General features: G+C 35.5%; 1 protein-coding gene across 2 annotated transcripts in view; it reads left to right on the top strand.

Annotated features, from left to right (window-relative positions):
- Nucleotides 1-25,990, top strand: part of LOC132155078 (guanine nucleotide exchange factor VAV3-like) — a 56,651-nt gene that overhangs the window by 5,648 nt on the left and 25,013 nt on the right. For both annotated transcript variants that reach the window (XM_059563859.1, XM_059563858.1), the window contains exons 3-19: nt 2,290-2,348; nt 2,438-2,503; nt 2,901-3,003; nt 3,265-3,357; nt 3,509-3,577; nt 3,679-3,782; nt 4,333-4,432; nt 4,599-4,694; nt 8,458-8,526; nt 9,905-9,991; nt 10,089-10,174; nt 10,258-10,390; nt 20,564-20,673; nt 21,641-21,742; nt 23,154-23,245; nt 24,511-24,533; nt 24,900-24,933. In XM_059563859.1, coding sequence (XP_059419842.1) covers nt 2,290-2,348; nt 2,438-2,503; nt 2,901-3,003; nt 3,265-3,357; nt 3,509-3,577; nt 3,679-3,782; nt 4,333-4,432; nt 4,599-4,694; nt 8,458-8,526; nt 9,905-9,991; nt 10,089-10,174; nt 10,258-10,390; nt 20,564-20,673; nt 21,641-21,742; nt 23,154-23,245; nt 24,511-24,533; nt 24,900-24,933 — 1,426 coding nt within the window. The remainder of the gene's footprint in view (nt 1-2,289; nt 2,349-2,437; nt 2,504-2,900; nt 3,004-3,264; nt 3,358-3,508; nt 3,578-3,678; nt 3,783-4,332; nt 4,433-4,598; nt 4,695-8,457; nt 8,527-9,904; nt 9,992-10,088; nt 10,175-10,257; nt 10,391-20,563; nt 20,674-21,640; nt 21,743-23,153; nt 23,246-24,510; nt 24,534-24,899; nt 24,934-25,990) is intronic.

The raw sequence follows: 25,990 nt of genomic DNA, 5'->3' as shown, positions 1-25,990 counted from the left end.
CTTCGTATACTGTGTGGAACAGATACTAGGGTATTGTATTAGCTAAATTTGTTACTCAAAGATTGATGTTGTCTGTGAAAGAGTAAAAATGCTAAACATTTATGCAGTTTAGGATGCATAAAGTGAGAATGAAAGTAGATGACAACACCTCTTACCGGTGGCATGGATAAAAATATATTTTTAAAGGAAGCAGGGTTGGTTTTCAACAGGTGTTCTGAAGCACAATTCACAGACCCAGATGGCATGCTATCATCCAGATCTGTCTATTGTAAGTGTGTTTGTGTTGCATGCATTTGTGTTAACATATGTCAATCTGTACATGTCTGTGTGTGTGTGTGTGTGCATGAGTGTAAATGTGAGAAAGCAAGCCCACCTTGCGCAAGCTTGGCATTGCAAGACCACTTCCTCTCCAGAGAGTGTGATGCCTCTCTAATAACACCCCTTTCATACGAAGACTATAACAGGAATTACTTTTACGTTTCAGCTGAAACAGTAGATTAAATATTCATTCTATTAGTTACTTAGAACTAGTTTTTTTTAATTATTTAAGTTCTTAAGTAAAGTGCAATTGCTTATATATATATATATATATATATATATATATATATATATATATATATATATATATATATATTTTTTTTTTTTAATCTATTTTTGAAAGTATATTTTAATGGATATATTAAAAGCATTAAAAATATATTTGCCCCCTATATATTTCAGTTCAAGAAAATGAAAAAACTTGATTTGTTGTCTATAACACATGTGAACATGTAACACATTTGAATAAACTTCAGCAAGCAACATAATTTACAATCCTCAAAAAATGCAATATAGATACATAAATATAAAAAAAAATATTAAATCATTATAAGTTTTGATCTCTGGTAGGCCATCCACATCTGTAATTGTATATAAATGTAGGCTACTGAAGACTGGAAAAGCATTTTCTTGCCACTGAAATACATTTAGAATTTTTTTTTTTGTATATGAAGGTTGAAACTAAATATATATTTAATTTCAAAATTCTATTTCATTAAGTGTCACTGTTTTAAAAATTATCATATAGCATATTCCAAATATATTTTGACCATATATCTATATATATCTATATATATCTATATACATATATATATATATATATATATATATATATATATATATACATATATACATATATATTTTGGCCATATATAAATATATATATATATATATATATATATATATATATGTATAACAATTTAAAATGTGATATACACTCTGAGGTTGGCCTGAAATGATCAATGATATTGATAGATGTGAAAATAATGTGCATATAGTATGTCCAAATGTTGCTCAACTCAATGGTCCCGTTCTTCGTGATCCCATGTTTTAAACTTTAGTGTATGTAAATTATAATCCACATGTAAAACTATGTGCAGCACATTTTGCTGAGGACAGCTTTCTCAATCTCAATCAGTTTAATGCCGGATTCGCACAAAGATTATTCTTGAAAGATGGAGCAGTTCCCTCTTTGTCTGGAGAAGGCGTTGTTTTTGGACCACATATATTAAGCAAGTGTATTTTATTATTTAAGTTGGTGCGTTTAACAGTTTCTGTAACTTATTACACAAAGTGTAACGCTCTTTAGCTTTGTTAACTAGATGTTAGGGCTGTGCAAAAAAATCAAATGCGATTTTCATGCGCATCTCGTCAGTAAAAACGCTCCTGTAATTATAAGTACATCTCCAGCACATGCTCCTGCCCACTTGCTTCTCAAAACTAGTCCAAAACTAGCCCAATCGCGTTTCCAGGAGGGCAGCGTGCGCTAAGCTGCTGTCCAATTACAACACAGGAACCGCTGGCACAATCAGAACTCGTTACGTATTTCTGAAGGAGAGACTTCATAGAATAAGGAAGTCATCAGCCCGTTTTTTGTGACAGTGAAAACAGCGGTAAACAGATAGGTGAATTGTGTGAAAAATATTGTGTTTTTTTACATGCGAAAAATGAACACGTGTTATATTGCACACTGTAAACACAATCAAAGCTTCAAAAAAGCGCGAAAACCGGGACCTTTAAGGACAAGCTTCCTGTCTGGCATTTTTTCCAATAATTGGTCTTTTTCTTTTCTTGTAGAGGATGTCCTGAATAGTTTGTTTTCATGAGTACATAACACTTATTAGTCTCAAAAGACCAGAGAAACATACTGAAAAACACAGTGTCTACAGTTACTGTAGGTAGACCAAAAACTGAAACCGGCCGACACACATTTCTAATTTGCAAACAAACCACCTGCTTCTGTCTTTCCAGGTCATTGACACCCTATCAAATCTCTCTCATACATCTTTTGCACAGCAGAAAGCCATCAGGTTAGTTTGCATTTACAATGCAAAAAAATAAAAATCAGTTGTACACATTAAAATTTGTCTTAATCTCTGGTTCTGTACTGATTTCACAGGTCATTTCCCACGGAGGAAAGCACTGAAAATGAAGACATGTATATCCATTTGGCAGACCTTATTGAGTAAGTATGAAGCTCTCTTAACCTAATTGGGCAGTTGTTTAATTGGAAGCAATGAGTTTTCAAATGAAACTCATTAACACTTGTGGTTTCAGTCACCCACGTATATGTTCATGTTTTATTTCGGAAGAACAATTCATATTTTCAGTATTGTGTGCAATCTATAACCTGCTTAGGCATTGTGTGGGAGGAATGTGAATGTCTAATTAATAGTAACTGTGAAAACAGGAAGTTACACAGGATTTTCTATAGAAATAGAGCCATGTGTACAGCAGCGAACTGATCTATTGCAATCTTAAAAAAGTGTGACCACTTTGACCAAAACTGTTGTGTAATCATGCTGTGTTCATATTTTTATAGCAATTCTGAAGTCCTAATCTGAATGTGTTTGTGTGAACAGTGAGGAGCCGGAGGAAGATATTTATGACCCCGTGTACGGAGACGTAGAGGGAGGAGAGGTGTATGAGGATCTGATGAGGACAGAGGCTGCTGCGTCTCAAGCGGTACTCAAAATGACTCAATACCACACACACACAAACTCTCCTAATGCATCAGCGTGTTAATTTCCTTTGCAAAACACCTACTCCTACTCCAACCAGAAATATGGTCGCTTTTTCGTAAGTATCTTTATGAGTAAATTCACTGTAATCACGAAAAAGCACCAGAACAAAACAAAACAAAAAGCTTGTGACTTTAAAGCTTGTGTTTTTAAAGCTATTTTTGGATGTCTGGCTGTAGACTGAATAAGTGAGTTGTGTTGACAGAAACAGGCCGAGGTGGACATCAGAAGCTGCTGTCTTTTAGAGATCAAACAGACAGAAGCCAAATACACTGAGACCCTGGAGACCATCGAGAAGGTGAGATTCACATTCTCAGGATGGAGAATTTTATCATACCGCGCTTCACATCTAGTGATAAAAAGGACAGCTGCTCTGCTGCTGCCACACAGTGTAGGATATAACTTTCCAACATTGAGCTAAAATACATTTCCATCTTCCATCTTAACAGTACTTTATGATTCCACTGATAAAATTCATCTCAGCACCAGAAATTGACAAGATTTTCATCAATATACCAGTGAGTGACCAGAATGTTTCTAAATAATAGTAATAAAAAAGTCTAACATTTCCAATGTTATATTTTATATTATATTAAATATATATATTTGTGCTTTTCAGGACCTGGTTAAAATTCACAAAAGCCTGTTGGCTGAAATTCAAGACTCTGTTCAAAATAGAAATGCAGAAAACCTCCACCAAATATTCATTATTTACAAAGACAGGTACTGTACAAAGTCAGCACATTCAGGCACATAGCTATCTTCATTTAATTTTCCTGTAAAAACATCTAAACATTACACACACACACACGCACGCAGGCACGCATGCACACACACACACACACACACACACACACACACACACACACACACACACACACACACACACACACACACACACACACTCTACATATGTTTGCACACAATTCTGTTTATTTTTCTTACCACACTTGTGTCAAGTATAAACCTAATAAAATTTAGTTTGGACACAATGGTAATCAAATGATCCAAAAAATTGATTGATTGATTGTTTTATTATTTTTATTATTATTATTTTTAATGTTTTATATGAATTTTATGTTTTATATTGAAGAAAAACAAATTAATCATGCATGGGGTGACAGATTTTTGTTTATAATAAAATTTTGTGGAAATCTGCAGAGCTTTCATTGAATTTCTGAAGGCCTAGTTAATATTTAATATTTCTTGAATCATATTACTAAGCACTGCTGATGTGTGTTTTTTTTGCTAACATTTGCCCTGTCTGCTTTAGGCTTCTGCTTTATGGAAAATACTGTGGTCATGTAGAATCAGCCATTTCTGTCTTAGACTTCATCTGTAAGGAAAAAGAAGGCGTTCGCCTGAAACTAGAGGTTCAAAACACTGTTTCACTTTCTGTCATATTTATATTTCATTTTCATTTCATAATCATAATATTTATAGTGTGCTTTTCCCTTACTCAAAGAGCTAAAAGATAATTTCCTTTTGAGGTTTTGTAGAGCCTTCTTTTTTCCAGATTCAGTTTATTTTGTGTTGCAGGAATGTTCGAAGAGAGCCAACAATGGGAAATTCACTTTGAGAGATTTACTTGTGGTTCCCATGCAGCGAGTGCTGAAATACCCACTACTGCTTCAGGTACAGTAGCAGACACAATATAACATTGTATATTGTCCTCTTTTAACACTTTGAACAAAGCATATCACATTTTTGATGAGCTTGAAATGACCCTGGTTTATTGTCTTGCTGATACGTACTGTACCACATGGGGGAGCCATCTGGCTAGTTTTCTCTTATTTTCTGACAATGACTTCACAAGAACTTAGAGAATTTGTCATCACTGCTGTAGGAAAGTTATACTTTTCTGTTTTGTTCAGAGAACAAAATTCAGATCAAGTACAGTTTGTTTAAATCAATATAAGAGGTCATTATATTAAAGTCAAAATGAAACTGTACTCACAACCCATTTTACATCCACAATTTGATGCATTTCTGAGCATTACATGATATCCAAATAAATGTAGGGTGGTAATTGAGTTTAAGGAAATATATATATATATATATATATATATGGACAAACTGCCAGATGATAAGTAACTTACTTTATAAGGTGTAAATATTATTAAATAATAATATTATGAAATCTGGCTGGATAGGGTTGATTCTGAAGCCATCTGGTAAAATTTGAGTCAGTCTGTCAAACCCTCTAGCAGCACTAGTAGCATACATTTTCAACATATTGAACAGAATGGTCTAGAATAAAATATTAGGACTAAGATCAAGGTACCTAGTGGATTTGAGATACCATCCAACTAGATTTAGTACATGAAGTGAGTCTGTGTCTTGGCATATTGAACTATTTTAAAGGGGTAGTTCACCCAAAATTGTAATAATTTACACGCCATTATATCATACCAAACCTGTATGGCTTGATTTTTTTTTTCTGTGAAATACAAAATATATTTTTTTAACGTTTTCCCCCCTCTCCATACAGTGAAATTCCTCACCCATTTAATTTGCTCATAACCTTTTAACTACTTTTTCCGAAAATGACCACCAGAGGTGGTATGACCAAACAAATCTACTCAACCTCACTAACAGTTTCAAGAAAGAAACCGTTTCAAAAAGTTGGCATGCAAATAAAATAGACTGAATAACGTAATTGTAAAAAAAAACAAGCTTACATAGCAAGTGATGATTTTACTGTTAAAGTTATTTTTAAGTTAACTGTAGGTATTGTATACCTATGTAATCACAGTTACTGCACTAGTTCATGCTAAAGTTTTGTAGGTGCGAGGTTCTTCACCACAGGAAAGAGAAGACTTGAGAACAGAAGTGAGTGGACAAGTGTTAAAGATGTGTCACCACACACCTGCCTGCTTGACACACACACACACACACACACACACACACACACACACACACACACACACACACACACACAGACAGACACACACACACCCACACACACACACACACACACACACACACACACACACACACACACACAGACAGACAGACACACACACACACACACACACACACACACACAAACACACACACACACACACAAATACACACACACACACACACACACACACACACAGACAGAAGCGGGGATGCCCCATGCAGCCCTGTTCTCAAACACATTGTGCCCACTTCTTCAGGAACGACTCAAACATACTTATCAATATATTTTTGTAGCATTTGTAGGGCATCTGATTTATTTATTTATTGCATATTTGCAATTGTTTATAGCCTTAAGCCCCCCAAACAGAGAAATTTTTTTTTTTTTACGAACCCAGTTATCATTTTAATTGTACAATTTTAGTAAAGTTAAAGATGAATCATTCTGTTGAGTTTTTGTCATTATTTATATAGTTTTTATTAATTTTAAAATAGAAGTTTAGGTTATTTTAGTACATCAAATTAAATTATATGAGAAATGAGAAATGTTGAAATAAAGATTTTTTTTAATTTCATTTAAGTTCATTTTATAATGTTAATTATATTTCAAGTAACTTTTTTGTTGTTGTTGTTGTTTTCATTAATTACAATAATCTTGACCTGATTAAAATTGTATTTTTGAAAAAAAAAGTTTCACTCTGAATGTTCAGGTCATATTTTGTGTAGTTTTACATGACTTATGATGTGATGCAATTGTAACGTCACACATTGCTCCTCTTTGGCATTCAGTATATTTTGAATGGGAATGAGCGAACAAGAGAAGAGTTTCAGACACTGCATATTCACTATTGTGTAAATGTAGTAAATACAGTCTGACGCTTATTTTGTTTTCAGTCCTCTCTTCATCTTGCATTTCTTGATTTCTTGCCTTTGTGCTGATGCATTAGTCATTGCTACTGTATGGCATCTAGGGAAGATACTAAATACTGTACACCATCTGAATAAATGATTCAGATTTCATAACTTGCAAAATGACAGTACAGATAAAAAAATAATGGTCTTACAAAGCTCATGGTGTCTGCAGAGGTTCAGATCACCATTAGCAGTGAGTTTTGAGACGGAAATAAAGATGAATGCATGAAAAGGGCAGGATTTACTGGTAGGTATACAACGATGAACACTAAAATCCCATTCATCCTTAAGGTAGGTAATTGGTTCTCCATAAGCTCCTGCTTCATGTTTTGCCTCCAATAGGTATGTACACACACCAGAGTCTAGGTGCACATCCTCACACACTCATTCCCAGACACACATGCTTGAGTTTCCATCAAAGTCACAGCAGTGGTCTGGGTCAGAATGTAAATCTGGAAAGAGTGCTGAACTTTCTAATCACCTTGTTTACTCGCTGCGATTGGGCTGTTTGTCTCTCCAGCAGCATTCGATTGCACTCTGAAAACAAATGCATGTTTCTGATGAGTTGCACAGATTTCACACTTGGAACAACCTCATTTCTCTTCCAGTGCGATTGTGTGCTCGCGGGGCTGTTTGTGCACAAATCCAAAGGGCAGATTTGTTTATCAAGTAAATTAGTTATGTTATAGCATGGATCTCAAAAGGTTCTGTTGACGTCCTTCTCTTTATCGTGGAATAAATCTGGTTCAAATCAAAATGTCAAGCATTGCCTCAAAAGTGCCATGGCATGCTCACTGGAAACTTGGCAACGTGGTCACTCTGTTCTGTCACTGGGATTTTCAGAACAAGTTTTCAGTGAAGCAGTCTAGTCCAGACTCTGCAGAGTTTTAAAGATGATGTTGATCTCGATCTCTATAATTTCATGACAGAACAGTGACTGAACATAAGTCTGACTCAGATCCAAAGACATATATGTGTGACTATAAGATAAAGGAAAGGATAAAACTTAAAAAAAAAAAAAAAATCTAGTTTAAAACATGTCAAATTCTTAGTGCTTCAAACTGTTTTCAAAGATTTGTTTACATTTTCACAAAAATATTTCATTTGTTAAAAGTTTAATCTTTGTAGGCTATACTGCATGATTTGATGGACAAAAAAAAATCTAATATAAATAGTCATTGAAACACTTCTGTACAGAGCCACACATGTCATATGGGAACAAGATACAATTTAACTAAACTAAATCAAGGTAGCATATTAATACAACATGGCCACGATTTACCTAAAATGATGGAACAAATGAATGAAATGTGTGATGATACAGATTTCCCCCCATGTCATCTGTGTAGGTCTGTACTTTTGTTAAAATATTCATTCAGTTTTCTAATAAGAAATAATAAAATACTATGCCAAACTACTTCTTTCTATCACTGTTTTGATGTGGATTTGTTTCTTCTTCTTTGTGATATCCGGACAGTATCATCATATCATCATTCATACTCTAAAATGTATTTCAAATTTAAAAACATACTCATCTTACAAGAGGTGTATTCAAGTCATTTTTCTCTCATTCATTATATAGGAATTGGTGAAGTATACTAGTGACAACAAAGAAAAGAGCAACCTACGATTAGCCCTTGATGCCATGAGAGTAAGTATACATTTCTTATGGAATCAACAGCAAAATCTTTCAGAAAGTATAGATTTAATGATTTTTAGACCTTATGAAATGCTTAAAGAACACATAAAATGTCTTTGCAAGTGCGTGTTTATTCCCTGTTTGATGTATTTCCTCCTGAACCTGAGTGTTTGGCAGAGCTTTTTCCTTTAAAAGTAGCCAATAGGCTTTCATTTTGACGCAAGCATGAACCACGAATGGCTACTAGGAAGTACTGTGCAGTTTCGTCAATGTAGGCATGATGGCTTCAACCCTAACACACAGACTAAAAGCCACAAAACTCTCATCTTAAGATGTCACGTTCATTACCAGCCTTGAATTCTCTTTAGCATGTAAAATCAGTATAATATCATCCCTGCGTACCCTTGTTAATAGTTTCTTTAATATCGATGAGATTATGGGGTTCTAGTATGTGAAGTGATGTCAACGGCTCATTTCAATCTCACTGGCAGAGTAGGTGGAAAGCAGATTAATGGCTATGTGAGACGCTGTAATGGAACAGAGGCCTGCGATGATTTAATTAGTTTGAATGATCATCTCAGTGTTGATTGGTTTAGCCAGATGGGAGCTGTGAGAGTTGCTCAGACAGACTGAACTCATCTACCTGTCTGCCTGTAAAACGGTGTGTTTAATTTAGACTCATAAGTGAGTGTTTGAGCAGAGGCTGCCTTTTAAAATGGAAATCAGCCGAGGTCCACGTCATCCCAGTGGGGTTCTTTGAAAGGCCTCTTTCAGTATTTGGAGATGTTTGTACTCGCTGATGAAATGAAATCATTTCCTGTGGATTAGTTGTTCCAATCTAGCAGACTTTAAGCATAGAAGTTTATTATATTATATAAAGTACAATTGCAGGGTATTTTTATAAGCACATAAATATGTAAATATGTTTGTAGTATACGAAGCACAAAATAAATGTATTTCAAATAATCAGTATGTATATATATATATATATATATATATATATATATATATATGTATGTGTGTGTGTGTGTGTGTGTGTGTGTGTGTAATATATTTCACTAGGGTATATACGTTACTTTTTATTTGACCTTTTTTTCTAAATATATATTGATCAATTTAATGCTTGGAGTGAAGACACATTTAATTGATTAAAAATGACAATAAAGACATTTGTAAAGTTAAGAATCCTGTTTTCAACATTGATAATTATAAGAAATGTTTCTAGAGCACTAAATTGACGTTAGAATGATTTCTGAAGGCTCATGTGACAATGAAAACTAGTTACGGCTGCTAAAAAAGTATTTTCGTGTTGATTTTTTCCCTCCCATAAATTATTATATATATGACACATTCATTAATCTAGGTGCATTAATCTTCCTTCATTAAACAGGACTTAGCCCAGTATGTAAATGAGGTGAAAAGAGACGTTGAAACTCTGAGGGAGATTGATCAGTATCAGAGATCCATTGAGAATTTGGTAAGTAGAACATAATAAACATGACCTCTGCTTTTAAAAGCACAGTTTACTCATGTCATCATTGTTTTCCTGTCTGTCCGTGAATGTGCCTTCACAGAACCAGTGCTTACTTTCTTATGGAAGACCGAAGGGTGATGGTGAAGTCCGTTTGGTATCAAATATGGACAAGCGCAGACAGGACAGGTGAGACTTAAGGCAAAAACCTCTTGTTTTTACTTTCATGTCATTATGTCATGACATGTCATGTCATATGGTCTGTGTTGCAGACATATTTTTTTGTTCGATGTTGCTGTAATCGTCTGCAAGAGGCGCGGGGACAACTATGAGATGAAGGAAGTAATCGACCTCAACCATTTCAAGATCACCGATAACCCCACTACTGATAAGGACTGCAGAAAGGTCAGGTCTTAGAATACTGCACCCAAACATCAAACAGTCATATTTTTCTCATGATCCCAGAATCTTCTATTCATCGTATTGTTCCATTCTGACGGTTTTTATAGAGGTCGGACTAGCACAAATCAAGTGTTCTTTAGAATAGAAATCACTCCGGTACTTACCTTCTCCACAGATGGCTCCAGTAACTCTCCTTTAGATCTCCTTTGAACTGTTAGAGTGTCATAGAATAAAGTCTCTGCTGTTTTTTTTTCTCTGTAAAATTTTTTATGTCCTCCAGGATACTGTAGGATATTCCAGTAACATCCAAACCATTTTAAGGACAGTGTGACTTACCAAAGTGCAATTTTATGCAAATTAGTTGTGCTGTTGTAAGCTCTTTGAAAGTGCTTAAGCTCTGCTCTGCAAGTACATATTTTACAGATAACAGAGATGAAGAACACTGAAGAATACTGAACTATTCGAAACAATGTCACTATTCAGTTTATTATTCCAATAAATCTTCTTAATGTTCCTTAATTCAAATATTACTTGAAATTGATCCCCTTACAGCCGTTTTTAATATTTTTCTCATGCATATTTCTTATTTAAAATCTAATAAATAATTATGTTAAACAATAAAAAATATGATACTTTATACTTTCATTGGGTCATTAAACCATGTATTACTATACACTGTTAACAATTTTCTTGTATTTATACAGTACAGTACTGGCAGCACGGTGGCCAGCAAGTTACTGTATTCTGTTTTACAGTAACTGTACTGTAATTCAATTTACAGTACATACAAACATTACTGTAAACTACAAGACAATACTGTACTGTATTTTTACGGTATTTTGTAATTGTACTGCTTCTGCTGTAATTAATTATACGGTATTGTACTGTAATATTTATATTGATATATTATTGTTAAATAATATAATTTTCAATTTAATAATAATGGTAATATTACATTTATATAATATTTAGTCATTTACAGTATAGAAATCTATAGATTACAATTGTAAAATGCAACATCAGAATAACTGCAAATTAAAAGACAATCCAAACAATGTTATTGTCAAAAACTTTTTTTTTTATTAATCATGGATAAATTCAAGGATTAATCAAGAACTGCAATGTAGTTCATTTAATTTGCAAATTCAGGATTCAAATTAACAGGAACATCAAAAAAAAAAAAAAACTCCAGGACTTCGAAATTACACAACCCTCAAAAGACAAGAACTGTCAAACACTGAGGGACACACATTTTACAAGCGTGTGTGTGTATCAATATCAATGGGTAACTGTACAAACATCTGTATGTATATGTTTGTGTTGTATATGTGTGTGTGTGTGTGTGCAGGGGAAGTGTGTGGATGTGAGTGTAGCTGTACAAAAATATGTGTATGTTTGACAGTGTATGATTTGTGTCAGTGAATGTGTGAGTGGGTGTATGATTGTGAATATCAATTGGTAACTTTACAAACATGTGTATGTATATGTTTGTGTCGTATGTGTATGTGTGCAGGTGAGTGGGTGTGTGTGTAGGCGAGTGTGTGGATGTGAGTGTAGCTGTAGAAAAATATGTGTATGTTTGACAGTGTACGATTTGTGTCTGTGAATGTGTGAGTGAGTGTGTGTGTGTGTGTGTGTGTGTGTGTGTGTGTGTGTGTGCAGGCGAGTGTGTGAATGTGAGTGTAGCTGTACAAAAATATGTGTATGTTTGACAGTGTACGATTTGTGTCTGTGAATGTGTGAGTGTGTGTGTGTGTGTGTGTGTGTGTAGGCGAGTGTGTGGATGTGAGTGTAGCTGTACAAAAATATGTGTATGTTTGACAGTGTGTGATTTGTGTCTGTGAATGTGTGAGTGTGTGTGTGTGTGTGTAGGTGAGTGTGTGGATGTGAGTGTAGCTGTACAAAAATGTGTATGTTTGACAGTGTACGATTTGTGTCTGTGAATGTGTGAGTGTGTGTGTGTGTGTGTGTGTGTGTGTGTGTGTGTGGGCGAGTGTGTGGATGTGAGTGTAGCTGTACAAAAATATGTGTATGTTTGACAGTGTACGATTTGTGTCTGTGAATGTGTGAGTGTGTGTGTGTGTGTGTGTGTGTAGGCGAGTGTGTGGATGTGAGTGTAGCTGTACAAAAATGTGTATGTTTGACAGTGTATGATTTAACTGTACAAACATCTGTATGTATATGTTTGTGTTGTATGTGTGTGTGCGTGTGTGTTTAGTTTGACGTTTTCCATTCAAACTCCATCAACGACCGAATAAAACTATTAACATGAGGGTTGATGGTTGTCACTTTCCTCTGGACCACCCTCTTGGTTTTCTTGCTCACTCCTTGTCTGGCTGTACACTTTAATTTCATGCTGGCATTGCCGTCTTCCAGGTTAATTCTGACGAGGAACCTGTTAGAAATATCATACAACTCAATAAATATGCTTCTATTACAAAAGTGAAATGCAGAAATAAAATACAAAAGTGAAATGCAGAAATAAATTTACTTGCCTCTGAGCAAGCTCTAATGTACATGCAGCAGACTCCTGATACTCGATGTTAAAAATATAATAGCTTGCAAAAAGCACTGCAAAGGCGGTTATAAAATTGTCACTGTTGTCCAGTGTCAACAAAACTCTTCCCTCGATTGACAGCATCCACCTGGATGCTGTCGTGATTGAATGTCCTTAAAAAAAGAAAGAACAATGTTTGAGACTTCTAGGTCTTAAATAAAACTTCATTCGAACACATACATACAGTATATGAAACACTTGCATACACATATACTAAGTAGTCACACATACATGTATACTGCAGAATGCTCAAACAAATAAATATGAAATTTACAACGACACACCTAAATGTGCTCACGCACATACACGCAAACTCTCCAAGCACATACTTGTATACTTAAAGTACACACAAACTATACACGCACATACTCCGTGAGACGAGAGCACACACAAACACAAACTCGTGCACATACTCTTCTATGTCATTTTGTGTGTCTGTGCTCGCGTCTCAAATAAGTATGTGCGTGTACGTCTCATAGGAGTATATGTGTGGATAGTTCCGCACGTCTTGTGTGTGTAGAGTTTGCGTGTATGTGCTTGAGCAACTTTAGGTGTGTCGTTGTGCATTTCATGTATTTGAGCATTCTGCAGTATGTATGTGTGACTAAGTATATGTGTATGCAAGTTTTCTACGTGTGTGTGAATGAAGTTTGATTAAAGGCGCCTTATACTTAATGTAACAATTTACCATTGTAAATTTTGCAGTAAATTGTGCCACATGTGCAGTGAATTAACATTCTTAAAAGTATGTTGATACAGCTGTATGTGTTCGTTAAATCATAAAATCAACAAGTTCGTCGTCGGGGGAAACGGACTGCAAAAACGTTAAGCAGTTTCAGCAAAATATATAACATAACCTATGAGTTATGTGCTTGTTTTTACCACTGACAAGTTCGGATGTTATTGAAATGATCCCAACAGAGATAACAGATGATGTTAGACATTTTTTTTTGCTATCATAAAATCATTCAAACGTCAGTAATTTCATCTCGCAGGCCATCGTAAAACATATTTATTGTAATTAAAACTGACAAAACCACCTCGATTTGTGTTCCAACAACAATCAAGTCTGTTTTGGTCGAAATAAACTAACGTTAGCAGCTATAAGGTCTTGTTAACGTTAATTCACGGAGTGATAAGATTTGAAAATGTCGGTAAAGCAGCGGAGTTCAGCAGATCTAACTAACGTTAATAGTGTTTTTGCAACCGTCGCTGGCTAAACTTCCACTAAACTACCACTGTCATTTCACATATGTACACTATAGCGTAACATCATAAAACCTTATTATAAAATTAACTTACCAATTAATATCCAGATATCTGCTGACTGCTGAGACTTCATCCGTGAATGGTCTGGATTTGTGCTCTGACGTCACGCGCGGCACGCGCGCTCTCTGTTTACAGCAACCCTGTATTATTGCCTGGCATATTACAACCAGGTTACAGCTAGGTTACAGCAACATTAAAATGTACTGTAAAATGTTCCCGCTCGATCAAAATTACCCAGAATGCAATACAAATTACGGTATTTTACTGTAATATAGAAATGCAGTATTGTATTGTAGGTTTTTACAGTACTGTGCTGCTAAATCTACAGCAACATTTAACAGTGTAGCTTTGGAAAGCTTTTGTCTTTTGACAAAATTCATGTTATTACCCAGCAAACATTGGTCCGACGGCGACGTCGTGTGGTCGGCCAAAAATAGTCGCGGTAGGATGGCATAAATCAGTAGAAATATGTAACACAGAACATTCCCTAAAAATGCATTCAGATACGTTTGTACACGTCTATAGTTCTATGGGGTTTCATTTATAATTGTTTCTTTGACTTTTAGCTACGTGTAGTTCAATATTTACCCGTGTTGTGAATCGGTTGTGAAAGGACGTCACCTAGTGACGTCATTTACACGTTCGTTACACGTCTATCTTGACCCTCTGTGAAATCCTTGTGGAATATGCAAAAGCTGTGCTTACACCTTGATTAATACTGCAATAATTAACTAAAGTGCACCAAGTAGTTTTTAAGATGTTTTAAATAGGTTGTGAATAGACGTCCATTGACGTCTTTTACACGTCTCGTCATGGTTCGTGAAAAGATGTCCAAGCAAGACTAGCAGGAAAAAAAATATATATACAAAGTAAATATATTTACTTTATCTTGTTTAAATAAATTATAATCACAAACTGCCCAGTGTGGTTAAGTGATTGCAAAGCAATGCTGCAATTTAGTCATTATTTCAACCTGTTTTATGTATTTGTTGTTATTATTTTTATGGAATCTATGCATATACATGTAAAACAGATATATACCCGTTCACAATTTCGGTCTGAGTTGGATGTAATTGCCAAAACGGTGCTGTCAAGATGTAGACACAAAACATACTAATATATTTCGTGATATTACATAAATCCCACGATAGGATAGGTTATCTCGCGAGATCTCGCTTTCTTCCAGAAGTTCCGGAACATTGAGCAGGGCAGGCAACCACGAGGAGAGGAGAGGACTCTTGGAGGGAGATGTATCGATATATAATATAAAATCTACTGTTGGGTAAGTACATTTTGTATTATTTGATTAACGTGCTTGGGTTTTACTTGTTTGACACAAAGGAACCAAGAGAAATGATGCCTACATTGTCAACTGAAATTCACTGAGTATGGCTAAAATTAGCTAACGTTAGAAGGCTAAAAGTTACTTATATTGATGTAATTTTTATTGGTACGCTTTAATAAATTATTCAGGGGACATCACAGCCCTCCTGTCTTATCAGAAATGTCCTGTTCACTTTCTCACAGTTACACTGTGAGTGTTTCTCAAGGGCATCGCATTAAAGCATAACACCTTTTGTACAATAAAAATAAAATCTAATGCATGTTGATTACCTTTTTTCTAATGTTTCATTCATGATTCATTCATCTTGGTCCAAGGTTTTTTTTTTTAGCTGTAGACCATAAAGATATTTTGAAAATAATTTATTTATTAATAATAATATTATTTTATTTATTTTAAAAAGAAATGTATTCTCTTCCTTCAGATACTGTGAAGAGGTGGAGCAATGGATCTGAATGGGATGCAGCAATGGCAGAACACCTGAAGCTCGCTCCAGGAAGAGATGGGGGTGGAGGTTACAAGAAATGAGCCAAACAACTGTAGTGTGCTTAAGGGATAGTTCACCCAAAATTGAAAAGTCATAATTTTCTCACCCTCATGTTATGATCATAATCATTTTTCCTACAGTGGCAGTTAATGGGTTGTGAGATCTGCTTGGTTACAAACATTCTTCCAAATATCTTTGTGTTTATAAGACAACTGTGTAAGTCAATGACAAGATTAATAAAGACATGATAAAAAGAAACCATCTTTTAACATTCTAGTAGAAAACACGTGAACGCATTCTCAGAAATGTAATATTTGAATTAATGTCGTTTCTATACAGTTTAAAATCACTTACACCACTTTGATTTTATAAATAGCAATGATTTCAAACATTTTATGATGAGGGTCTTATGTTTTATGATTTTCTTGTCACATGACAACAGTGACTCCTGCAAGGTGTTTATGCCACGTTCAAGTATTAATAATATTCTTAATATTATATGATTAAAGTATTTAAAAATAAATGCTATTAATATTGATTTATATTATATATCAAAAACATTAAAAAACAAACACTGCAAAAATAGAAATTTTTGACAATAATAATGGACTTCAAGATTGAGTATTTCAGCACTTTTTATTCAGAGATGAACCTCATTAAATCATATTTCTGACGAAAATGGTAGGCCTGTAAACTTATTTCAGAAATCCAAAATGGATACAAAGATTACATTGAAAAACTAATTTTTTAAATAGATTATCATCTTGAAGATTCTTATTTGTCATTGTCCCAGTAAAGCAAACATGAAAACAATATCGTCAGAACATAGAAAGGTATAGTTTTGAAACATGAGGGTGAGTAAATGACAGAATTTTCCCTTTATATAATAATTCAGTATTTTGTAATTGGTATTTTAGTTTGGTTAACAGATGCTAAACTGTTCAAAAACAATAAAATGTGCTACATCAGAACATGCTTTTTTTTTTGCATATGTCCACAAATAATGTGTTATTGTTTGTGATGTACTCTTGATTAAGACGTTTTATGGACGTTCATGTCTGACTGGACCGCTCTTGAACTTTTGTCAAGATGTGTTAAACCTCAATACATAATTGATTGCCTTTCACGATGTTACACAATGGGTGTGTGATTATTTTATATGCAGGCTTATATATACATACACTTAAACTATGCAGCAACGCATTTAAAAATCCAGAAGACATCGACGTCTAGAAATCGAAGCATTTAGACGTCCAGAAGACGACACATGACACATTAGACGTCCAGGGACGTGCAGAAAAGACGTGCAGTTCACGTCCAGAAGACGTCAAAGACGTCGGTTCAACTTTCATTTTGGAACTATTTTTCAACCATGACGGGACGTGTCGGACCGACGTTTGCTGGGTACTTATTTACTTGTAATGCAGACATTCCCTATCTTTTTGTCATGCAAACTTTTCACCTAATATATTTACTGTACATGAAGTACCCCTGATATTTTAATAATTACGAATTGCATTTGCATGTTCATGGTTCTCTGACATTGGTTAATGGTCACATGATGGCATACATGTAAACATAAAATATTGAATCTTTTTTTATTAAGTGTTTTATTTTGCTTGTTATTTTTAAATGATTTATTTTAATTTTACATTTTCATGATTTAATTCATTGTTAGCAAAACCCCCTGCAGTTCCTTTACGAACCTCTGTTTGGAAACCTTGATGTCATATAATGTTTATTGCACTTCATGGTGTTAATTACAATGAATGGAAGATATTTTCTTACTCTTTGTATTATATTTTTCGCACTATAAGTCGCACCTAAGTATAAGTCGCATCAGTCCAAAAATACATTATGACGAGGAAAAAAAACATATGTAAGTCGCACTGACTGTAAGTCGCATTTATTTAGAACCAAGAACCAAGAGAAAACATTAGCATCTACAGCCGCGAGAGGGCGCTCTATGTTTTCAGGGAGAGTCTACAGGAGAACTGAGCAGCCCTCTCGCGGCTGTAGACGGGAATGTTTTCTCTTGGTTCTTGGTTCTAAATAAATGCGATTCATAGGCAAATCCGGCGAAACACGGAAGTAAAGCAGCGCCGCCATTACTGCGTGCCTTGCTGCTAAGGAAGTAGCAGTAGTAGAGTGTTGGTCCCGTAGGCGGCTGTAGCAGGTGTTAGCTCAAGCTGTACGAAAAGATATTTTTATTTAGTTTTTTTAGTACGTATGCTGTCCAGTGATGCCGGGAAGAGTGTGTTGTGTGGTTGGCTGTTTAACAACAGCACAAAACTACAGGCCTGGAATAAAACCGTTTGTGAAATTCACAAACCTTTGTTGCACATTGACTGCCCATGTTTACAGCCATACGGATTACACAAGAGTTCCTGGTTCCTGGTAATTTATTGTTTGAATTTCGTAATAAAATTGACAGAATCTGAGAGCTGAGTTTTTTTTTCTTTTATCATAAGTAACCTGCTCTGTCTGGTCTGTCGGTCTCCGTGTCCTCTTTGCTTCGCGATTTTTCTGTGCGTGAGAAAAGGGATGTGTGGCGTAAGAGCGTGTGAAAAGCGTCAATTGCATGTGTCTCACATTTTATTGCATTTGTATTAGTTGTTTGAAGAGTTAAAAAAAATCTGTTGGTCTTAACGCAATTACAATCGGCAAGTCGGTCGGACTAAAAGGGGAAAAAATTATTAATTCGGTCGGTCGGGTTCTTGGCAAACAAGAATATTTTTAAGGAAGGCCTAATAGCTATTTGAAACTTGTGAAGCTTGTGAACATATTAGCAACACTGCTGTTAATGACAGCGTTCGGTTTTATTGTTGTCATCAATTAATACAGTTCTTAATTACATTACATATTTTTACATTATGTTGTAAATAAATTACCTTTATCAGTAAGTTTTGGCCACTGCCTGACATCATCTACCCAATGTTCCCTTTCACCAGGCATTTTCTTTAATTTGCAGGATCCGCTTTCATTGAAATGTCATTAGAGGGCACTGGCAAGTGTCACACCGTCACACTTCGCAGGCAAGCAGTAATGGTGGCAGGCAAGATGGCGGCGCCCATACAGTTTGCGGCGGATTTGAGTATAGTCCAGTATAGTCTGTGTGTGTGTGTGTGTGTGTGTGTGTGTGTATGTGTGAATAAGCTGTGAGTCAACATAGTAGTCCTTCGTCATTCAACAGCCAGAGATTATTAACAGCCAGGCCTTAAAAAAAAGTCAGTCTGTCCCTTAGTCTGTAATGCTGAGTGTAACTAAGATCAGGATGGAGAGCCTGTGAAGAAGACTGTGGCAGACAGATTTTACTGCTCTGTATGAGGGTTGATAGATGGTGACGGATTGCTGCAGCATGTCAAGTCAAATTCTGCATGCTGAACCAGCCGCAGTGGAAAGACAAGAAACAGTCTAAAGTCTGTGTTCATTGTGCAGTGTATTCCAAGTCATGGGAATCAGAAGTGGCCATGATAAGCATACAGTGTATAGCAGTTGTAGAACGGTTGACTTAATTTGATGTGTTTTTCAGTTTGTAAAGGTGGACAACTCAACCTCAGGTTACCTTTGGTTTCTGATGTTCTTTTTGGGCTTGGCAGAAGTGATATAGATGTAAAAATAATGCGGATATGTCTTTAAACTTTTGATATTTTTTTCTCTTTTATGCCTTTCACCAAAAGGAAGGTTTCTTCTGAACAGATGGTCTGGTGAAATCTGTCTCAAGGAGACCTTGGCCAGGCACAGCCCCGCTGGCTTTTTTTGTTTGAAGTGCCTTTCTGCCCTTCCTCAGGACCCATACACACACTTAATACACTGATAGATCTTATTCCTTCACGTCTTTGACAAGACCTGTACACAGCTGCAAACTGTCTCCAAAACACATGCACAACAGACTTTGACACATTAAAAATCTGTAAGAATATAGTGAAATTTCATGACAACCATCATTACAAAACTTTTATAAACATCTTCAAAGTATTTAATGCTCAAAACTATAATTCTGGAGGAAAAAAAAGTTTGTTTGTAATAGTAATATTGATGACACAATCTGTGGTTTGATTGTTGGTTATACTGCAGACCTACTTTATTTCAATTACGAAAAAAAATGTTTAATAGTTTTAGCTTTTAACAATAACACACTGGACTGGTTAGCGACTAGGGTGAGATGCTGTTAAATAGCCTTCAGTAGTGTGCATAAATGCAATACCTCACAAAATTACACATGAGCACACACATTTTTGCATACACACTGAATGGTAATAGTGATGAATATGTCAACTCCTAGGTGGTTGCCGCTGGCTGTCTATTGCTTTGTAAAATAAAAGGAGCCCCCTTTTCCCTTACCTACAGTACCAACGCTCACTGCCATCACCCATCACAGCTTTAAACCGAAACCATAACCCCTTAATATTCCTATACAGAAATGTTTTCATTTTTTTCCCTTTAAAGTTACATCTTTACATTTATATCTAATTAGTGTTTCTAAGCAGTTATTTCACTATTTGTCTTGTCCTCTGGCAGTGGTGCTATGGGTTCTACCTCACTCACCAGCAGGGGCAGAGTGGATTTGAGTTCCTGTTCAAGACAAAAGATTTGAAGAAGAAATGGCTGGACCAGTTTGAGATGGCCATGTGAGTTTGAAACCGCAAATCACAGTTTTGTCGCCACCCTCATGTCGTCCCTTATGAATGACTTTCTTTGTTCAGTGGAATTGAAAAGGAGAAATTTTGTTTAGCTCTTTTCTGTGAAAAAAAAGAAGAAGAAGAAAAAAGGTTTTGGAAGGCATAACAGTATAAATTTAAGTCAGTTGAGTAATAATCTTTCTTTCTCTCCACTGAGCTTTAAATGTGAAAATTTGACGAGGCCTTTCACACCGCATTTAAAAGCTTCCTGGAACTTTGGTCAATGCAAATTCCAGAATAGTGCACGACAATAGGAATCTTTTTTTTTGTTTTTTTTTAAGTTAGAGAGAGGAAATGTTTTCACACATCGTCTTATATTCAATAAGGCATTCACAATTTTTATAACGATGTCATTTGATGTCAAGCAGCTTACTTGGTTCTAGTATGTGGGGACATCCTGTGCCTGGGATGCTGTTGAGATTTGACAGCACATGTATTTACACTGAAAGAAATGAAACGAGAGATGGAGAGGAAAACTAACGAGAGTTCTGATTTGGAAGTTGTATAGGTTAAAGAGGATACACTGCTCCTGTAATGAAATCAGTAATGATGTTTCCTCTCCCGCTTGATGTATATGCCACCCTTTAAAAATGTATTTCTTGGTTACTTGGTGTGGTTGACTGCGTGATGATGTGAAGGGTGCATTCAAACAACAAATTACACCTGCCGCATGCACACAGCACTCTTGATGCAAGAACCAATCTTAGAGTCATTTGGGTAAAGAGCTTCCCCACTGCTCTGATTCGTGCCTGGAATCGGAAGGTCTGGTCCTCAACATTCACCAACGGTTGGCCCCATTCACTCTGGCCTCTTAAACATGCAGTTTAACTCACACAGCTAGTTTGTCTTATGCTTTTTTTTGCAGTCAGCCAACTTTGCACCGTTGTTTTACAATATTTCCGATTTTCCATTTCAGATCTAATATTCGGCCCGAGAATGCCACATTTAACTCTCACCACTTCAGGATGCACACTTTTGAGAGGGCCACCAGCTGCAGCTCCTGTCATATGCTTCTCAGGTGAGCTGCCTTTTTACTTCTGAGACCTTTTGTGTGCTGGAATAAGTTAGTCAATATTAACTGATATTAACCAGTCAGATCATTAATATGGTGTTTAAAAACCCTATGAAATCAGTTTTCTATCCTGTTTTATGTGCCTTCACAATCCGACTTTCTTAGACAAAAGTTTTTTGAAAAATACATTTTGCTCCAATTTTGTCAGAGTGTGTATAAATGTGTATAAATAATCTAAAATATGCGTTTGTCAAACTAAGGTTTAGACTAGCATGTTGGTAGCCTTAAAGTTTAGAAGAAGTCTCTGTTTTCATGCATGTATGAATTATTAACAAAAACATCCACAATATGCATTTAGAAAACAGAATTTAGATATTTCATTTCATGCCAACTTTGAAAGGATAGTTCACACAAAAGTCATCATTAACTAACTCTCATGTTGTTCCAAACCCATTATGTTCATCTTCAAAACACTAATTAAGATATTTTGAATTAAACATGTAAGATTTCTGTCCCTTTACTGGCAGTCCAAGCAACCAAAATTTTGGTAATTCAGAGATTGTAAAAAGTAATCTACATGAATTGAAAGATTTAATCCAAGTATTCTGTTGAGACATGATCACTTTATATGCCTGTCAAGCAGGTAGGGTTGAACGTCTGTATGTTCTACTGTATTTCATGAGTTGTTTGGTTGAAAGTGAAAGTGATGTGACATACAGCCAAGTATGGTGACCCATAATCATAATTTGTGCTCTGCATTTAACCCATCCAAAGTGCACACACACAGCAGTAAACACACACACACACCGTGAACACACACCCGTAGCAGTGGGCAGCCATTTATGCTGCAGCGCCCGGGGAGCAGTTGGGGGTTCAGTGCCTTGCTCAAGAGCACCAGTCATGGTATTGCAAGCTTGAGATTCAAACCCACAACCTTAGGGTTAGGAGTTAAACTCTAACCATCAGTGTTTTTATGTAAATAAAATCATACATTGAATCTGTTCGACATACAATGTGGTCATGTCTCTTCAGAAGACTTGGATTAAATGTAAGATTCATTACATTGCAGATTTCTTTTACAATATCTTTATACAGTTTTTTTTCTAAATCGTCAAAGTTTTGTTTATATGAACTTTTAATGGAGGTGCAGAAATCTCCTAGGTGTTATTAAAATCTTAATTTGTGTTTTGAAGTTGAACAATTGTTTTATGAATTTGGAACAACGTGAGGGTGCAAAGATCTGCAAAGATGTCAGAATTATAATTTTTGGGTGAGTTATCCCTTTAAAGCTACTGTAAATGGCAAAAACTGAAAGCCACAACACTTTCACGACATCTGTAATAGCTATCTATGCATGCAAATGAATGAAGCCAGCATTGACTCCATGACCCCAATCCATGATCTTTCTGCTCTTCAGGGGAATTTTTAACCAAGGCTACCTTTGTTCTACATGTGGAAATGGGGCTCATAAGGGTTGTCTTGGAAAACTAGGAGTCTGTGGAAGGGCAGGTAATGGTCAATAAAGAGCCTCAGCATGAACCAAGTTGGCATTTCATGTTTCACTGTTCAAAGAATTATATGTATTCCTGGAATTTTCACCCAGATGATTTCAGATTATTTTTCATGTCAGATTCATGGCTTTTCAGACATATCATAAATGTTTCAATGCACTTGCATTTTTTTTTCTCCAAAATTGTGATGCTCAAATTAAAAGAATATCTATCTATCTATCTATCTATCTATATATATATATATATATATATATATATATATACACACACACTCACTGATCACTTTATTAGGTACACCTTGCTAGTACCAGGTTGGACCCCTTTTTGCCTTCAGAACTGCTTTCATTCTTTGTGGCATAGATTGAACAAGGTGTTGGAAACATTCCTCAGAGATTTTAGTCCATATTGACATGACAGCATCATGCAGTTGCTGCAGATTTGTTGGCTGCACATCCATGATGTGAATCTTCCGTTCCACCACATCCCAAAGCTGCTCTACTGGATTGAGATCTCTTGACTGTGGAGGCCATTTGAGTAAAGTGAATTCATTGTCATGTTCAAGGAACCAGTCTGATGATTTGAGCTTGTGACATGGTGCATTATCCTGCTGGAATAGCCATCAGAAGATGGGTACACTGTAGTCATAAAGGGATGGACATGGTCAGCAACAATACTCAGGAAGGCCGTGGCATTTAAACAATACTCAATTGGTACTAAGGGGCCCAAAGTATGCCAAGGAAAAATCCCCCACACCATTACAACACCACCACCAGCCTGAACCGTTGAGACAAGCCCGTCTGGAACCAACAACCATTCCTCGTTCAAAGTCACTTAAATCCCCTTTCTTCCCCATTCTGATGCTCGGTTTGAACTTCAGCTGTCTTCACCACATCTAGATGCCTAAATGCATTGAGTTGCTGCCATGTGATTGGCTGATTAGCAATTTGTGTTACCAAGCAACTGAACATGTGTACCTTATAAAGTGGCCAGTGAGTGAGTATGAGTATATATATATATATATATATATATTATTTTTAACTTAATATACAAAACAAAAAATACAAAGCAACAACAACAAAAATAGCATAATAAATAAATAAAAATTAAATAATAAAAAGTGTAAATTGTTTGCTCTGTATGAATATTCCCTTATTGTGGCTCTTTAGATAAAAGGCAACTAATTCAACTGTATATACTTGCTGGAGAGGTCTTTTTTTCCTTTTTGCTGTCTTTACATATTTTCTTTTACTCTCATAATTTCAGGTGCTGCTGTTCAAAAAGCACAGGTGAATCCACAGACAAGTTCATCTAAATCTAAATAGTTTTTCCATACAGTACACTTCAAAAATAATGCATGCCATTTCCAGACTGTAATGTAAAATTATCTTTCTTTACCGATATTTGGAAGAATCCATTGAGGATGATTATTTTATAATGCTGTCCGAAGTATGATTTATTTTCATTTAAATTTCTGCTAATTTTACTGACAGAATGCAGTCTTAAATAAGAATAACAGAATTGTTGTCAGTGTGTAAATTCATTTTGACAAATATTTTACCAGTGTTTCAAAAGAAAACAGATAATAATAGCTGAGTGTGTTGATATTGCAGATAATCTGTTAATGATATTCTCTCCCTTCTCTTATTTCACAGAGAAAGACAACACCTAGGAAAGACGACGACCCAGGTAGGTATCTTTCTCTTCAGCAGGCTTCTGCATCTAGACTGTGAAGTTCTCAAGACTGGTGTAAAACTCTTTTATATATTGTATTTTAAACATTTATTGTGTTATACATGGTCTTTTGGTCCCCATCATTAATTTTATTGTTGTTTATATGAGGAGGTTCATTCAAGTGGCAATTGCCGGGAGCTCAGAGAGTAATTCTTTGAATTCTGATCCATGTGGCTGTCCCAGATGATAACAACAAACTGTGTATCATCAGAATGATGATGAGGTTGAGGATTATATCCATTATCATGCAATAATATTTGGGTAGTTAAGATACTTCTGGGAATGTTGTGCAGTGCAACATACTCCATCTAAGACTACTTTAAACAGCAATTATTATTCACTCGCTTTTATAACCCTACTATTAATGCAGCATTTGTACTACTTTCAAATTAATTTGTCACACTACAGTACTATTTAATAGGAACTAACGAAGGCCAAAAATGGTGAGAAACTTAAAGAAATACATTTATCTCAATTTTAAACTATAGTGTTGGGAAAAAAAAAAACACATTAAGAATTTTCCATTGAATTGCATCATATAATATTCTGTGTATCACCAGTCATAATGATTCTCAGAATCATGTCACAAACCATATGATACTGTATATGCACATCCAAAAATAAAATGAGCAATCAGCTCAAAACAGTACGTTTCTGGTAAGAAAACAATTAAAGTGGTTTCATAGTAAAGTTAGATGGCAACTGTGTGCCAACTTGTTATGTGTTTTGTCATTCTCAGAAAAATAACTTCTAAACAGTCAGGAGAGTTTCTCATTTTCCTTCAGAAACACTGCCACATCATTTTATTTTCAGAATAGTGAAACTTCATGCTCAGCTTAAACAAGCGCTGATTTTCAAAATTGCTGCTGTTCGGTTTTGGTCTTCTGGGACTAAATAACAATCCTGAAGTGCTGAAGAGACTTTCACATGCTGTCGAGATTGGATGGGGTGTCTTCATGTTGATGGCAAGAAGTGGTTAAAAAACAATATATTATAGAAACAGCACAAAATC

Source organism: Carassius carassius, chromosome 12, assembly GCF_963082965.1.
Source record: "Carassius carassius chromosome 12, fCarCar2.1, whole genome shotgun sequence".
In the NCBI taxonomy this organism is placed as follows: domain Eukaryota; kingdom Metazoa; phylum Chordata; class Actinopteri; order Cypriniformes; family Cyprinidae; genus Carassius; species Carassius carassius.
Note: the sequence above shows the minus strand (reverse complement) of the source record. Positions and strands in the feature narration are given on the sequence as shown.